The sequence below is a fragment of the Zophobas morio genome, unplaced genomic scaffold (assembly GCF_036711695.1).
Source record: "Zophobas morio isolate AGI-343-1 ecotype UQ-CSIRO unplaced genomic scaffold, CSIRO_AGI_Zmor_V1 ptg000021l, whole genome shotgun sequence".
NCBI classification, from domain to species: Eukaryota; Metazoa; Arthropoda; class Insecta; order Coleoptera; family Tenebrionidae; genus Zophobas; species Zophobas morio.
In genome coordinates this window covers 15,877,498-15,894,825 of record NW_026972126.1, presented here as the reverse complement: position 1 = coordinate 15,894,825, position 17,328 = coordinate 15,877,498, and the positions used below count along the sequence as shown (strand labels likewise).

The 17,328-nt window shown below is 35.9% G+C and overlaps 1 protein-coding gene across 2 annotated transcripts in view; it reads right to left on the bottom strand.

The window, feature by feature from the left end:
* LOC135132071 (integrin alpha-PS1) overlaps positions 1-14,953 on the bottom strand; it is a 63,885-nt gene extending 48,932 nt beyond the window's left edge. The window contains exon 1 of one of the 2 annotated variants that reach the window (XM_064059998.1): positions 14,621-14,953. In XM_064059998.1, the coding sequence (XP_063916068.1) occupies positions 14,621-14,817 (197 nt within the window). In that variant the 5' untranslated portion in view covers positions 14,818-14,953. The remainder of the gene's footprint in view (positions 1-14,620) is intronic. The other variant, XM_064059999.1, reaches the window with a different exon arrangement.
* Positions 14,954-17,328: the final 2,375 nt, after the last annotated feature.

Genomic DNA, 17,328 nt, shown 5'->3' with positions numbered 1-17,328 from the left:
ATAAATCCGAAAATATCGCCTTAATTACAGTTGTTGTGCCTTGCACCATTATTATAATCCACTGACTTACGACTCTCCAGCCTGTTCGCCCACATGGTAGGCGAGTAATTTAAATCGAACGAAAGACGCAGGAAAAAAACGTGGAAGACACAACCCGAAGCGCGTATATGAACTGCATCTATATGCACGTCGCATTATTTATCTCATTTTAATCCGATTCGATGAAGTTTCGAGGTCGTAGGCGTCAGTGATTGTCTTACGAGTTCAACGTATTATTTATGTACCACAATGGTAAAAGTACCGCCTTCGTGGTAGTCCGAGGGTGTGAACTCTTTGTCTGGCGCGGGTTCCTCAAACAAATTTTGCTTGAAGTTGGTAGAACTGTCAATTCTTGGTGATTATTATTAAAATGTCATAACCTAACGTCCGTACTTTTCTGCTTTTGATGGTAGAGTGTGTTTCTCAAAGTTGCTGGTTGAGAAGCGCTGGTCTGTGGTGCGGTTGGCGTTAGCCCGCAGCCACTAATCGCCACGGTTCGACAAACTTTCGCCGTGAAGAGGAGTGGGCCCTGAGCAGAGCCCTGCGACATCCCTGCCAATTAGCATAAATCAGCGATGGCGACGTACCGAACAAAGTATCCAATTAGAGTCCGAAGATAGGCACGATTCTCCCGTGCCATGTACGGCAAATCGAACCGTTTCCGAAGTAATTTAATCGAAGAAGAGGAGTAATAACAGTAAAAGTGCAGAGGAGTTGCAGAACTGGTCTGGAGGCGCCGTTTCGCTGTTTTGTTGACCTGACGAGGAAGAGGTCATCAACTCGCGTACCACCGAGAACAGAGAAAATTTCAGTCTTATCTGGACATTGTGCAGAAGGCTTCTGTGTTAGTAGTCGTAAATGCACGCGGAAGTAACGTGCTCATCGTTATTGCGTTATCTTGTCAGTTTACCGTAATGTACACATACACAGGCTACGCTTTGAGGCGGTGTTTACCAGGCCATGTGTCAGAATCTTCCGGTGGAAGGGTAGAGTGACCGACGTGCGGTGGGTCCACGGTGCTGCCTCAGGAATGCGAAAAGGTGACGTGATGGTGCATTATCTATGCTTGTTTGAGATTCATGGTGTATGTAAGCAACGTCCACGCATGTGTGTTATCCGAGTTTGTGGTACTGATAAAGTTGTTGGATAGTTATGGGTTATCTCGGGATGCGAGTTCCCAAGCGAGTACCTTGGACTGCGAATTAATATGCAGACAGAAACAATGAGAGGTGACACCGGGTCGGGTTGTGTTTATATATACTACACGGAGTACCCACACGGTTTTAGTTACTCTGGTCGCCGTTATCGAACACCCACGAGAAACACTTCGCCAAAATATCTCGTTTTGCCAACAAAGAATCCGCAAGAGGTTCCATCACTAGATGGCAATCCGCAGTTGACAATTATGTAGAAACCTGTTCAAACTAGAAGAATTTTCTTTTTTGTCCTTGATTACTAGAAATAACACCACCAACAAAATTGTAACGATTTCTGGGAAAAGACTACTTCTGGTCAACAAAATTCATGACGTATTAGACGTACAGTTATATGAAAAGTAGTTGAACCAAGTGTATTACGAAAGATCAACCTATATTTTCATGTCCTATCACAACCAAAGAATTAACATGTGTTTATGTGATAGCTGTATTTGACGATACTTCAATGGAATGTTTATTTACCTAAAGAATTAACTATTATTTGTTCTGCAGTTACATTGACACCGATTCAACGTGGGTTGAAAATCATACGCTCTCGGATATCCAGTACTTAGTTAATTGAAAAGAAAACACTCTGTAGTTTAAAATGCCAAACGACGTCTGATATAAGTACTAAAAATCACAAAATGTAATCAATTAAATGAGCGCTCTAATAAAATTTTACACCCTCAAAGTTAAAGAATCTAAGCTTGTATACATCAAGTCATAAATTATCAACTCCCCGTCGAAATTAAGAGGTCGCCAAACGGTAAACAGGGACGGATAGACACTACTTTGTGTATATTTTAATCGAGAATATTAACTTGTCTAAAGGTATGTGGAAGGTAGGTATGCAGCAAGTATTTTCCTCGATACAATCCCGATTTTTACATAAATTCCAAATCGACATACGTCATCTGTCACAAATTGACAAGGACCTTTACCGCGAGTTGCTCGAGAATTTAGGTAATTTTATTAGCTTACAAAAATGGTGGGCGATGAATACATATTAGAATTATGTCTGCCTTTGTATGCACATATGTAAACTTTACACATTATAAAATTGTTTTACCTCAGCGTCTAATCAAACAAATCTGTCGAATAACTACAGTCGCGAGCAAAAAATTCTGGTCGTCAATGTCACTAAATTAACACACAGAATTAAATAGCAGACACTGACGACAATTTTTAATCGGGAATCCCTAGTGTCTTTTCTATTTAAGAATGTGAAAGAATCTCATGGCCCCCTAATGTTTTTTTTTGAGGATGTGAAACGGTTTCAGGGATCCCTAGTGTCCTTTTTTTTGTAGAATGTGAAACAATCTTGAAGGTCTTTTGTGTCTTTTTTGTTTAAAAATGATAAAGAATCTCAGGGGTGAAACAATTTTTAAAGAATGTGAAGTAGTCTCGGGAATACCTCGTGTCTTTTTTACATGAATGTCAAACAATCTCAAAGGCCCCTTGTGACCTTTTCTTAAGGAATATGAAACAATCTCGGGGGCCCTTAGCGTCTTTTATAGAAAGCGAAAGAATCTTGTAGGACCCAAACGTCTTATCTGAATAGATGTGAAACAGTCTAAGAAGCTCCTAGTGTCTTTTTTAAAGTCTGTAGTGTCTTTTTTTTTTGTTTAAGAATGCGAAAGAATCTCGGGGGCCTCCAGTGTCTTTTTTTGAAGAATGTGAAACAATCTGAGGTCCTTGGAGTCTTTAGTATATAAGATTACTAAAGAATCTCAGGCGCCCCTAGTATCTTTATTTAAGAATGTGAAACAATAATGGGGGTGCCTAGTGTCTTAAAAAAAAGTGAAACAATCTCGGAGACTGAAAGTGTCTCTTTATAAGAATGTGAAGCAGTCTCGCAAATCCATATTTTTTTTTTGTTAAAAATTGTGAAAGAATTTCGGGGAACCCTAGTGTCATTTTTTAATCAGTGTCAAACAATTTCAGAGTGCCCCTGATGATTTTTTTTCGGGATGTGAAACTGTCTCAGGGACCCCAAGTGTCTTCTTTTTGAAGAATGTGAAACAATCTCGGAGGTCCTTGGTGTCTTTTTATTTAAGAATGCTAAAGAATCTGGGGGACCTCTAGTATCTTTATTTAAGAATGTGAAACAATAATAGGATCCCTAGTGTCTTAAAAAAAAAGTGAAACAATCTCGGAAACTCAGTCTTTTTTTTTAAACAATGTAAAGTAGTCTCTGGAATCAATTGTGTCTTTTTTTGTTAAAAATTGTGAACGAATTTCGGGGACCCCTGGTGTATTTTTTTAATGAATGTCAAAGGAATCCTAGGGGACCCTGGTGACTTTTTCTTAAGAAATATGAACAAATTTCTGTCCCTTGTGCCTTTTTTTTTTAATAATGCGAAAGAATCTCGGAAGCCTTGATGTTTTTTTTAAGAATATGAAAGACTCCCGGGAGCCTCCAGTGTCTTTTTTTAAGGAATGTGAAACAATCTCGGGTTGCCCCGGGGGTCTTTTTTTTAAGGAATGTGAAACGATTTCAAAGGTCCCTGGTGTCTTTTTCTTAAGAACGTGAAAGAAATCTCGGGGTCCCCTAGTCTTTTTTTTAAGAATGCGAAAGAATTATGGGAGCCAGGGTTTTTTAAAAAGAATATAAAAGAATCTCGGATTGCTTTACTCTCTTTTTTTAAAGAATGTGAAACAGTCTCAGGGACCCCTAGTGTCTTCTTTTTGAAGAATGTGAAACAATCTTTGAGGTCCTTGGTGTCTTTTTGTGTAAGAATGCTAAAGAATCTCGGGGACCTCTAGTATCTTTATTTAAGAATGTGAAACAATAATAGGATCCCTAGTGTCTTCAAAAAAAAAAGTGAAACAATCTCGGAGACTCAGTGTCTTTTTTTTTAAACAATGTAAAGTAGTCTCTGGAATCCATAGTCTTTTTTTGTTAAAAATTGTGAAAGAATTTCGGGGACCCCTGGTGTATTTTTTTAATGAATGTCAAGAGAATCCCAAGGGACCCTGGTGACTTTTTCTTAAGAAATATGAACGAATTTCTCAGGTCCCCTGTGTCCTTTTTTTTAAGAATGCGAAAGAATCTTGGAAGCCTTGGTGTTTTTTCAAGAATACGAAAGACTCCCGGGGAGACTCCAGTGTCTTTTTTTAAGGAATGTGAAACAATCTCGGGCTGTCCCGGGGGTCTTTTTTTTAAGGAATGTGAAACGATCTCAAAGGTCCCTAATGTCTTTTTCTTAAGAACGTGAAAGAAATCTCGGGGTCCCCTAGTCTCTTTTTTGTTTAAGAATGCGAAAGAATCATGAGAGCTAGGGCTTTTTTTAAGGAATATAAAAGAATCTCGGATTGCTTTACTGTCTTTTTTTAAAGAATGTGAAACAGTCTCAGGGACGCCTAGTGTCTTCTTTTTGAAGAATGTGAAACAATCTCGGAGGTCCTTGGTGTCTTTTTGTTTAAGAATGCTAAAGAATCTTGGGGGCCTCTAGTATCTTTATTTAAGAATGTGAAACAATAATAGGGACTCCTAGTGTCTTAAAAAAAAAAGTGAAACAATCTCGGAGACTCAGTGTCTTTTTTTAAACAATGTAGTAAAGTAGTCTGGAATCCGTAGTGTCTTTTTTTGTTAAAATTGTGAAAGAATTTCGGGAACCCCTGGTGTATTTTTTTAATGAATGTCAAAAGAATCCCAGGAGACTCTGGTGGCTTTTTCTTAAGAAATATGAACGAATTTCAGAGGTCCCTTGTGTCCTTTTTTTAAGAATGCGAAAGAATCTCGGAAGCCTTGGTGTTTTTTAAAGAATATGAAAGACTCCCGGGAGCCTCCAGTGTCTTTTTTTTAAGGAATGTGAAACAATCTCGGGCTGCCCCGGGGGTCTTTTTTTTAAGGAATGTGAAACGATCTCAAAGGTCCCTAGTGTCTTTTTCTTAAGAACGTGAAAGAAATCTCGGGGTCCTCTAGTCTTTTTTTTGTTTAAGAATGCGAAAGAATCATGGGAGCCAGGTTTTTTTTTTAAGGAATATAAAAGAACCTCGGATTGCTTTACTGTCTTTTTTTAAAGAATGTAAAACAGTCTCAGGGACCCCTAGTGTCTTCTTTTTGAAGAATGTGAAACAATCTCGGAGGTCCTTGGTGTCTTTTTGTTTAAGAATGCTAAAGAATCTTGGGGGCCTCTAGTATCTTTATTTAAGAATGTGAAACAATAATATGGATTCCTAGTGCCTTCAGAAAAAAGGGAAATAATCTCTGAAAGAATTCTAAGGTCCCTTGTGTTCTTTTTTTAAGAATGCAAAATAATCTCGGAAACCTTGGTGTTTTTTTTTTATTTTTTTTAGAATATGAAAGACTCTTAGGGACCTCTGGTGTCTTTTTTTAACGAATGTGAAACGTTCTCAAGGGTCCCAAGTGTCTTTTTTAAGGAAGAAGAATCTGGAGGGACCCTAGTGTCTTTTATTGAAGAATGTGAAACAATCTTGGAGACTTCTAGTGTCTTTTTTTTTTAATGTGGAATAATCCTGGGGCCCCCAGTGTCTTTTTAAATGATGTGAAAGAGTCTCGGCGTCCCTAGTGTTTTTTTTTGTTTGTTTTAAAATAATGTGAAATAATCTTGGGCCCCCCCTATTGTATTTTTTGTTTAGAATGCGAAACAATCTGGGGGGGGGCACTAATGTCTTTTTTTAAGGAATATAGAAGATGCTGGGGGACATTAGCGTCTTTTATTGAAGAATGTGAAACAATCTTGAAGACTTCTAGTGTTTTTTTTAAGAATGTGAGACAATCCTGGCGTCCCTCAGTGTCTTTGTTAAAGAATGTGAAAGAGTCCCAGGGACCTATAGTATCTTTTTTTTTAAGAATACGAAAGAATCTCGGGGCGCCTGGTGTCATTTTTTTAAGGAATATGAAAGAATCTCAGGGGTCTCTGGTCTCTTTTTTAAGAATGCGAAAGAATCTCTGAAAAATTTTAACAAAAATTGTTACTTAATATCAACTGAAAATATTTTTTGTAGACAGACAGCATACATAACAAATAATTGCTTCTGATGAACGATGCTCCGTTAAGTTTTACGATAACACTCACCACACCTTGTATATTTTTACCTTATCTCACTATCGGTCAATGAACTTTAACAGTGCTTGGATCAAGATCATGGTTTTACGAAAATATGATTTTTTCTTAACATGTAATCAGTTTTTAATAAACATTTTAGTAATACTCACAAACTAGACAACAAGTTAATTAAAGCGACTGAACTGAACAAGCAATCTTAAATTTTACTTAAAACATAAATACAAAACTAGACAACAGTGAAAGGTAAAACAGTTGAGAAATCATAGATAGCATAAATAAATCCGTTGCTTTGCTAATAAACGTAAATTTGCTTAATATATTTCGTAACAGTGCAGTCAGCAAGTAGGTAATTGAAGTGTACTTAACTGCATCAACCTTGGTATAAACCTATTTATAGCCAAAATTGCAAACAACATAAATGACTTTCAGGTTATTACACAAACACAACACGCTACACACATCCGCGACACCTACAAATTTCACAAAAAGTGCAACTGTGAGAGGACCAGCGTCCGCATTGAACACTCTATCTCCATTCCTCAACATTTCTAGACTTTCAAAATATATAAAAAATTACAATGAATTTTTTTGTTTTAATTGCTCCCTCTAAAAACTAAAAAATGCTAAAATAAAAATTTAAAATCCTTTAAGTAGTTTCTAAATTTATTTCCAAATATCATAAAGAATGTCCAACAGCTCCTGTTTGTTTCTGGCTCTTGTAATATAAATATACAAAAAACCAAATTAAATAGCACCTACATTATTCACAAAGCAATATTTCAATTTATAACTACGAACATAATACACAACTTAATATCTCATAATTTCAACCCAGAGTTCATATATGACACTTTGAACAACTGTGCCTCTGTAATAAATTGATATGTCAAGCGTTCAATACAAATAAAAGATAAACGAGATCAAGGTGGAGTTATTTAGGACGACTTGGCGTAAATAAACCATGTTTTGTGTTTTTCTAAGCATTTTCGACGCATTCCAGCGGCCTTACTACACAACACCTTAATCCAAATTCAGTCTACTACTAATCCACAAAGTATTCAACATTCGTCACCTGTTTATAACTGAGCTTGAGAAAGTGTTAATTTAAGTAAAATCACTACTGTGGCAGATATAATCCCCTAGGTATCTACAGAAGTGTTCATCAAGTGCTTTTGACACCTCAAGCCTGGGAATCCTTGAGTTCATTACGCGTTATTTATATCAGAAGTGTCGGACTGCAAAAAATTAATATTGTACGTGTCCGCGTTTTCAATGAGATACAATTTATTGCGTTCAATAATAAAGTATCCAGCGATAAAATATGGAATTGTGGTTGGAAGGTTGCAACTACCTGTGTATGTTGGAGGAATTTACAATTTTCACGGTGAATACAAACAAGACTTCCTATCCACAGAAAAAAGCTTTCCGGTACATTCTCAGTGAAAAATGAAACCAGCTATTTATTACCATCCAATCCGAGTGACCAGCAGAACAGCGATAAAAATCTACGCTTGCACTTTTTTCCTCTTAAATTAAGAATTCACCCAATTAATTACACGCTGCCTTTGAGATCTTATTGGTGATAACGTGTGTCACAGAATCCGCTTCACGATATTTTAGGTGAACGTGTTGAGGTGAAACCAGATATTTTATGGAAGGATAGAGAAAATTTACTGAAGCATAAAAATTCTAAAGGTGGTTGGTCTAAAAATAAGCTTATTTTCGTTAAGAAACAGTACACGTTTTAGTGCTACATGAAGATTTAGTGTCTAAGGAAAAATATGTTCGTAAACTGTTTTGAACAACTTCAATAAAAAAATATCAAAATATATCAAACTAGGATTAAAGCTGAAGTATTTTTGTCTGAATTCAACGTTATTTAGTTACGTAAACTAAATAAAATTATCTAAAACTCTATAGTTTGGTGATGTTTGACTGAACACCAATTTTAATATTAACCAATGAATTGATTGTTAAAATTTTTTAAAATATTGTGTTTGACACAATCGTACCAACATAAATTTAAGTTCTAATTTTGACAGTGATTAAGTTAAAAAGAGTGCATCTGTAGTAATGTTACCAAATTGTAAACATACAGAAACAATTTTTTATCACCTAGCAAATATAACCGTTCACGAAAAGATTTATAATGTCTGATAGTTGATACCTGATGTGCTATTTTAAAAGTAAACAAGTATCGGTTCAACAGCAAAATTGACTGCTTTTACACAGTAAAAAAAAAAATGTTTCACTAAAGTAGAGGCTATTAAATAGTGAATATTGGCTTTCTGTGTCCAAAAGTACTTACTGGAAGCCGATAATATACAGCTCATGTTCGTTATTTGCCGGACTCTACTTTACATTCATCTCGTAAAGTGTGCTTTTAATAGGAGAGGAGTAATAAATCTTTCTGACGGAGAGATAATTATCTAGGATTTTTTTTTGCATTTTGCCCTTAACACCCGCCTGAGTGTCCTCGAATATTTTTCCAGGTGAATTACCTACAGTGAGCAGACTCCGATCCCTGGTCAACGGACTGCGGGCACAATAACCGCATTTTGCTTGTCAGCAAATGGTGCATGTTTCTGAGCTTCCGTTCCTAAATATAATTACTATTTCAACAATATGTATCAAATGAATAAATCTGAAAAAAAAACTCCGAATCTACTGGACCGATTGTCGTCAAATTTTAAATTTATACCCTTAATCATAATTTGTCTAATCATCCTCACCAACAATTTGATGACGTCCGCTCATTACATTGCGCAGTCAAGGTTATTTAAATTTCATGAAATAATATCTGAAGTCCTGTATTTGTGGGTTATGAAATTTTGCGAAAACAAATTTCATAATTTTTCGAAAAATCTGGATTTGTTATTATTATAAAACTTGCTAAGATAGGACAACAATATGGAGACTAGTCCCTGGAACGAAGAAGGGGTGGGTGGGTGGCCTACTGCTACGCTCATAAAACTAGAAAAAATCTAAAGCTTTGCCACAATCAGTTTCATCTTAGCAGGTACTAGCCCCGCCCACCCACCCTCTTTTCTCTTAAAGGGTATGTCATTTGCCAAAATCAGTCTTACCTGGGCAGCTAATAGCCCCGCCCACCCACCCTCTCTTTTCTTAGTGGGTATGTCATTGCCACAATCAGTTCTATTTTAGCAAGTACTAATGACTAACTTTTTGCTTTAAAAAAATGCTTTTGAAAAAGTTGCCGAATTATTCCCAAAGAATATTGACATTGAAATCAACTGTGGTTTTCGGACAATTTAGTTCTTCTAAGATACTACTTCTGGAGTTCTGCAAGGATCAATAGTGGGATTGTTGTTTACTACTTAAATCAACCATATATTCGAAGTTTTTTTCGAGATATCAATTTTGCAATTTTCAATAATAAATATAGCTCCAGTTATCCAAATTTTGGAAGTTTTTGACAGTCAACGTTTTCTTTTTGTAGAGATTTTGATATTTGACATTCTTGAGTTATTATAAAATGCTTAACATATTTTTGTTTCTGAGATTTTTTGCCAATTATGAGAATATTGACGCCTTGTTATTTTTGACAATTTTGAAATATTTGATGTGATTGACATAGCTAACATTTTCAGGTATATTTGACATATTATTCTTGGCGATGTTTTTAAAGAATGTTTAGCACTTGCAACTTTAAACTTTGACATTCTTACACGTTCTCGATATTCTTTACATTTGTATGTATAATATTTTTGACATTTTGATCTTTTTTAAATTTTTTCTTCTTCATACTCTTGATAGCTATGACGTGTTTGATGATCTTATTATTTAAGGGGCGAAAGAAGTTCTGTCTACATAACCATAGACGAATTTTTTATTATGCTTATGTTTACGAGTAGTTTCGCTTCAGACAACCATGTTAACATATTTTTCGTTGTGGTTGTACAATTTTTTAAAAAATGATGTGGTAAACACAGCCATATTTTTATTAGGTTTAGAGTTTCACATCCAGAATCGGTCGGATGTTCTCATGACGTCACACTTTAAGTAAAAATTCTTAAATTACTTAAATCTAGAAGACGCTCAAAAAAGTTTGGTTATGACATCTTAATACAAATGAATGACAAATTTTGATGTAAACTACATGTCACTTTCAAACATGTCAGTTTTGACTTGACAACATGCAGTAAGGTGGAGTGACAGGTCTACCAATTTCAATTAAAATTCATTGATACCAACTGAAACAATATTTGTTGATCACGCTGTAGATTAAGAACATTAATTTTTTTGAACGACCATGTAAAAAAATTGCTCCCTTAACAGAATAAACAAAATTTACAACAGTGAATACAGGATGGTTTTCCTAAATTTTCTCTTTTTATGTTGGTTTGTTGGCAATTCACCGCAAAAATTCGTATTTTTGTGTATGTAGATATTTTGTAATTTCAAATGATTGCATAATTTTTTTTTTCTACTTGGCGCTTACAACACACCTTCCTAAATTTAGTACTCTAAGACCGAGAGACTAGTAATGATTGTGATTTTTTTTGTTAGGTTGAAACAGTTAAAATCTTAAGATTCCTGATTGTCAAATCGAAATTTTATGTCAAAACTGATGACTGCCACCTGACATGCTGCCAATATTTCAGAACTGGCAACACAAAACTTTGCTTCAATCACTAATAGTCACCTGGTAGCTTATATGAGTTTCGTAATACAACCGGTGTAATTCACGTTCTCAAAATTGGTAGTCATCAGGGGCGGCTTGTCCTATGAGGCAGGTGAGGCAGTGCCTCACCAATGAATTTTACGCCTTATTAGGATTTTTATTATTTTATACGGACACATTTCGGCCAATAATTTGTGTCTTTTTTCTAAAATTTTAAAAATAAATATAGAAAATTATATTCTTATTTTTATCTCGGTAGGTACTCGTTGCTCCCTTAATTAAACAGCGCGCTTAAACACTCGGCACAACATGTATTTTGTGACGCGAATGAGGCCGACTCGAACCTTGCCTCTACAGCATATATAGAAATCATGTCGTTAATAGGCAAGCAACCTGCAATACACTTATAAGCGGTATGAGTTGAAAAAAGACAAAATTGAGGCTAGCCTCATTTCCGTGCTTGCAAAAGAGATGGACAACTATATTATTTGCGCGCGGGGAACGTGCGATTGCAATGCAGTCTGCATTCGCAGGCGTATTCAAAATTAGGCCGTTGATTGTTTTGCCACAAATCTGTGTGTGTATAAATTGATTCAAAATTTCGGTAACAGAATTTTGTCTTAAAAGTGCCTACGTTTGCGTGGGTCGCGTTAGTGCTTTGTGCTTGTCATAATTTGATTTCGGTAAACGTTATTTAAGATTACGAGTAAATCGGAATTTTTCTCTACTAACGTTAAATGACAATGGCAGTTCTGTTTTTTCTACTTTCACGTATGATGATAAATTGTATGTAGTTAAGGAATTAAAACCGCCGGTTCCTGATTTGAGTAAATCGTTAATTGATCCATAAAAAAAATTTAAAATAAATCCGTATTTATATTTTATATTTTTTTCATTTTGTTTTTTGTTATAAATCAAATTAGCTTTATTTTATGTTGTATTTGATCTTTTTCGATATGTTTCCTTTAAAGTTTATTTTAATTTTGTTTTTTGTTAGAAGTTATATTAGTTTTTTCTGACCACGCTTCCCTTTCCTTTTGTCCTGTCATTCTCATCCTTTCCTTGCAAGACCTCCTTACACCTTCACGTTGGTTCTTTGTGGACAGTTAAATGAGTTTACAAATTTGTTTATTTGACTAAATAGAAAATATTTAAGTAAACTTGATTTATTTATATCTTAGAGCGTTTTGTGCTGTGCCTCATCAATTTTTCAAGTCATGAGCCGCCCCTGGTAGTCATTATAAATGTCAGTGTCGAATAACAAACAAAATAAATGTCAAAAAAACGAAATGATACAGCAGGATCAACAAATAATGTTTGGGTTGGCAATACAATTCTGAAAAAAAAATTCTTGCACTGCAATTGCCGAACCTGGCGCGGTGCCACTTTTAAGCACCCAAGGAAGTTAAGTCATGTTTTGACAGTTTAATAATAATAATTAAATAAAGTTTATTGTCGTACAATACATCTGGTTATATTGTCAAATTAAACTTTGCTACCTGTCAAGGGTTATGAATAACTATCATTACATTGCTGCCACTATAGATTTTTTAAATTCCTATTAATTTTTTCCCAAAATTTTAAAAATTCACAACGTAAATGAACAAATAAATTTCAGTGTAAATTAAATATCACTGTCAACCTTGCCAGTTTTGACAACAGGAAGGGGGCAATTTCTCGTATATCAGAGGGCATTTCACATTGTTAATAATAATTTATTATTGTAAAAATTTAAACTTCAAATGTTATAATATGACATTTGTCGTACCAACCACGACAAATTTCCCCAAATTTTATTTCAAAGCAACCATGGATTTTCGAAAGATAAAAATTCTATCAAAGACAAATCTTTAAAAACCCATAGCTGCCTTTGATCGTGTTTGTATTGGTGTCTTGGTACTATTTTAGCAGTGGTTTCTCTATTATACAATAGCAACCGACGCGGCGCTGGTTACTATTAAAAGAGCCGGCGCCACTAATTAATATGGAGGCCAAAGGCACTGATCCCAATCACGGAAGTCAGTGCCGGCAACGGGTGCCAAAAATTTTGCATTTCATGACTTTCGTTATCTTTGATAATAACAAGCACGTACTTGAACTGAATTATTGGATTATTTTCTCGTAAATTCAGTCACACGCGACAGAAAGTTCATTCGCGCTTAATGTTTCTTATGACAATGTTCAAAGTTCTGGATACGGCTTGAATTTGAACATTTAATAGTGTTTCCGATAACTTAAGATAAGTGTGGCATATTTGAGTGTCGTTTGCTTCATCTCTTGTAATTCTAATGCTCATCCAACTATCGTTATAAGTTCGAGAAAGATAGAATTGAATTCAATTGGAATAAAAGCACAAGATCACGAAAGCGGAACACGCGGTTTCTAATTAAAGTTTGCGGTTTTTGTAATTTGTCCAAATGGATTTTAAATTGTAAAGACGGGATAGAGAGTATAATATGCGGCAGGTTTATTCCCCACTATTTTTCAAATGCGTTTTTTATCAAAATTGAAATTCTAATTTCAAAATTCACGGTATACACGTACAAAGCGCGGTGGATTGACCATATGACACTGATCCGGCTCGCTTATGCAACGGCACCTCGACATCTGCACTAATCGCACCATATATGACGAATCTTTCTCTATTCCAATGTCAATCCTGACACCACATTTCCATTCCCACTTCCATCACTTTCCCTTCCCGCTTGTGAATGGTTCAGCAAACCCATTCATGAAAAGCAAGCGAATTTTCAGTTCAAGGTAACAGGTCAATCGCACATTAACATACAATCAAGTGATAGTCGTCCAGGAAGTGGACCCACGATGACGTTCCGTATAATCCGATAACAGTACTCGCATCGACCCCTTTGTCACCCATCGTACCTGGAATTCTCGGACCGCGCCCTTCGGGCACCCTCAAGGGCTCAAGCTGCGCCCTTGACAATTACAATTTATTGTTTTTGTTGACTTCACCGCCGGGACAATGGAGGTACCATTCTGTGGGAACCACAATCCGTCTAACAAAGCGGGTTAATGGATTATTGAGTGTCGATGATCAAATCGCGCTGGAAAGACTGATTTGGAATTTGTGGGATTCGTTCCATTTTACCAAACGTGCGGAAATTGGTGTTTAGTGCCGGCGTTATTGGCACTTAATCGATCGACGGAAGCAGAAATTACAAACCATTAACTTCAATGTTAAACACCAGTTGAGAGGATGTTTATTTGTAAATTTTCTCAATTTGGAGATAATTACGCAGCTGGGTCGGCACCAAATATGGGAAAAAGGCACGGTTTGGTGGTTCCCATAGACCATATTAGCATTACTCGACTAACAAACAACCAAACAATTCTAAGATAAGCTTGACGGAATTATAAACCGTTTATTATATTTGCTCTTTTCAAGATAACCAAGACCCGTTCTTGAGAGCAAATCTTCCATCCAAGTGAATCACCCGACCGCGGTTAATCCTGCGGCTGCTAATGAAAGGCCTTAGTTGGCTGGGACTACACGTCAAAGAACAAACAAAACAATGCAGCCGTAGGTAGCACAGCCTGCTTGATGGGCGGGAGGTAAGCCTCACCTTGGCAGGTGCGACTGCATTTTTTCAAATATTTCTGCCCAGAGCACGTGACGTTTTAGCCAAATAAGTGCAGGTGGATGAATACTTAAAACACTTGTTGCTCAACCCCTCACTCACCAGTAGTCGTTCGGATTTTGGCTGCCCTCAGTCACGGCATGTTGGGCCACACTGTATCCAAAATACGTATCTTTGCCCCCATTGGAGGCTCTTTTCACTATGGGGTTGCGGGTTTCGATGTTGAAGCACCACACTTTCGTCCTAATTTGCACTGCTATTATTATTGCGGAGAAAATTAAGCTGTGTAAGAAGTTCATTTTGGCGGGTTTTTTAAATGTCTGGGATTTTTTTTTGGAAAATTTAAGGGCGCATTTCCAAAGTTCCGTGAGAGGTGACTTGTGCACTGCGCGGTTTTACCACTCTCCTATGCCGGCATCGTAGCGACTGAAGCAAGAGCAAGAAACGAAAACAAACATGAGTGAAGTTTGTCCGCGCTTGCGTTGGTGATTGTTGGGTTCGAAACGTTGGTGGCAAAAGTTCATTAAAACGGAAACTGGGGGCTCAAACTGATGGGTTAGTTCTGTTAAAAAAAATAGTTGTTGTATTGATGAAAACAGATCAATCAAAAATCACAGTTGGTGTATTTAATTTAATGTTTTATCTACAAATTGGCGACGGTTTATCCTCTCAAGTTGCCTGTCGTGATTTTTGCCGAGACGGATTCGAGTTAAGTGCGATTCCGAGAGCGCGATGAATACGTAAATGATTCAGTTTCTAATTATGTATGTATTTTATGTGATTACATTGAAAATTAACTTGTATGAAGAACTTAAAAATATTTTTTTTTTAAATGGCTTTCCTCAGAAATTTAGACTGTTTATAACTGTTTCATTCGGTTTAATTCATAAACTTGGCATAAACTCATAAAAATACTTTAAAACATGAGCTCTGAAGAAATTGCCAGTTAAACTTCTAAAAAAATACACACATATGAGTTTATTGTATGTAATATCTTTTAGTGTCCAATTTATGAAATAAACTGAGTTTGACTTGCGCTGTCTGATGTTGACCCGTATAAAGAAAGGTTTCAATTCTAAGCTTTTTACTGCGGGATAAAGTAACTATACCATTTTCTGAAAAAACCTTAATTTTGAAACCAAACTTTTTCTTGTGTTTTCTGGCGTTTCCGACACCCAATGGATCCGAAAATACCAAAGAAACGATCAAATTTTAACCAAAAGTCTTATTTTTGGCGAATTTTGAGTTCAGAAGTTTATTTCGACTTGTTTTGATGATTCTGACTTGCGATATGCAGAATCGATTTATTTTGCGAAAAGGAGACGATTGGGTGTATTTTTCACAATCTGGCATTTGTAGATTCAAGTACTTCGTTAAAAAACTTCAGAAATATTACTTTGTAATCTACTTTTTTTTCTGATTTGTTCGATTGTATTTCATAAGACCAATTTTTAGTACTAAATTGAAGAGAATTCAAAGTGTGGACGTCAACATAACATTCACAAAGAGCAAAATAGAAGTTTATGTCTATACGTTTCATGGATCAGCAATTAACCAGCGATAACTGTCGTTATTTTTATCTGTAAATAAACATTATAAACAACGAAACTGTAAACATCGTGGAATTTTCAAGCTCATTTATAATGCTAATTATATGCACAATATTTTAATTTAGGAACTTACTTAAACAATATCCAGATATTAATTGTGCTTTAAGAATGTGAAAAAAGTGTGTATAAATTCCCTTATTATATTACTATTGATGCATAGACAACATAAAAAATATATAATTGAAAATATTAATTTAAACAGTATTATAACGTTTGCAAAAAATAATACAGTGGGTTGTGGTGTCCTGATTTGAAATTCAAATTTCGCGCGCAAGGGAAAGGAAAGAAAACAGAGCATGGGAAACGAATTTGAAAAAATTTAAAATAAGAAACATCAAAATAACATAGGCAAAATCACCCATGTTCTTGAAATTTAGACTATAATTTCATAAAGGGGGCAATTGTTTAGAGGAAATGAATATGCGATAGGAAATTCACTTATTCAGGCTTAACTCTTTTTCATAACGATACTAAAGTTTCTGGATGTTTTTACTTAAGTACAGTCGCGGCGTAAATGGGGGGGGGATGTGGGGGCGGTCCGCCCCGGGTACCAAGCACCAAGGGGTGACAACGACTACTCACTCGCACAGCCAGAGAATACTTACAGCAGAAAAAATCGGGATGGTAAACAGATGGACAGACGGAAACGGAAGACCCATTTCTTCGTACTCTAGGGGTCATGAAAGGTTGAGAAAATGTAAAAGTAGAGAGTCGGCCGACGTACTTGATTATAATACTTCCTTGGCTTACGCGTTAGAATGAAAACTTCAGTACTATTTAGATCAGGGCAAGGGTGGGTGGGGCTTAATCTTTGGCTTTAATTTTTTCTTAATATGCATAGTATTCTTCGAATAGCACGATACTCAAAAACATGTATCACGTGGTAATTTCTTGTAGAAAAATAATAACGATTTTGCATTTTTTCTCGACTATTAAAAAAAAATCATCAAAATTGAGATAGGGCGGGTGGGCGGGGGATATATTTTGCGTTTTTTCTTAATATACTTAGTCGTGTTTTCAGAGCAAGAAACTTAAAACATGCTTAAAATCATAAATTCTTCTAAACAAATTAATATGGATCTTGCAGTTAAGCTCCGCCTCTCGATTGACAACGAATGAAAAATTTATCACAATTGGGAATTATGATCGGGGTGGGTACGGGTGAGGCCTAATTTTCGGCTTTATTTTTTTCTTAATATA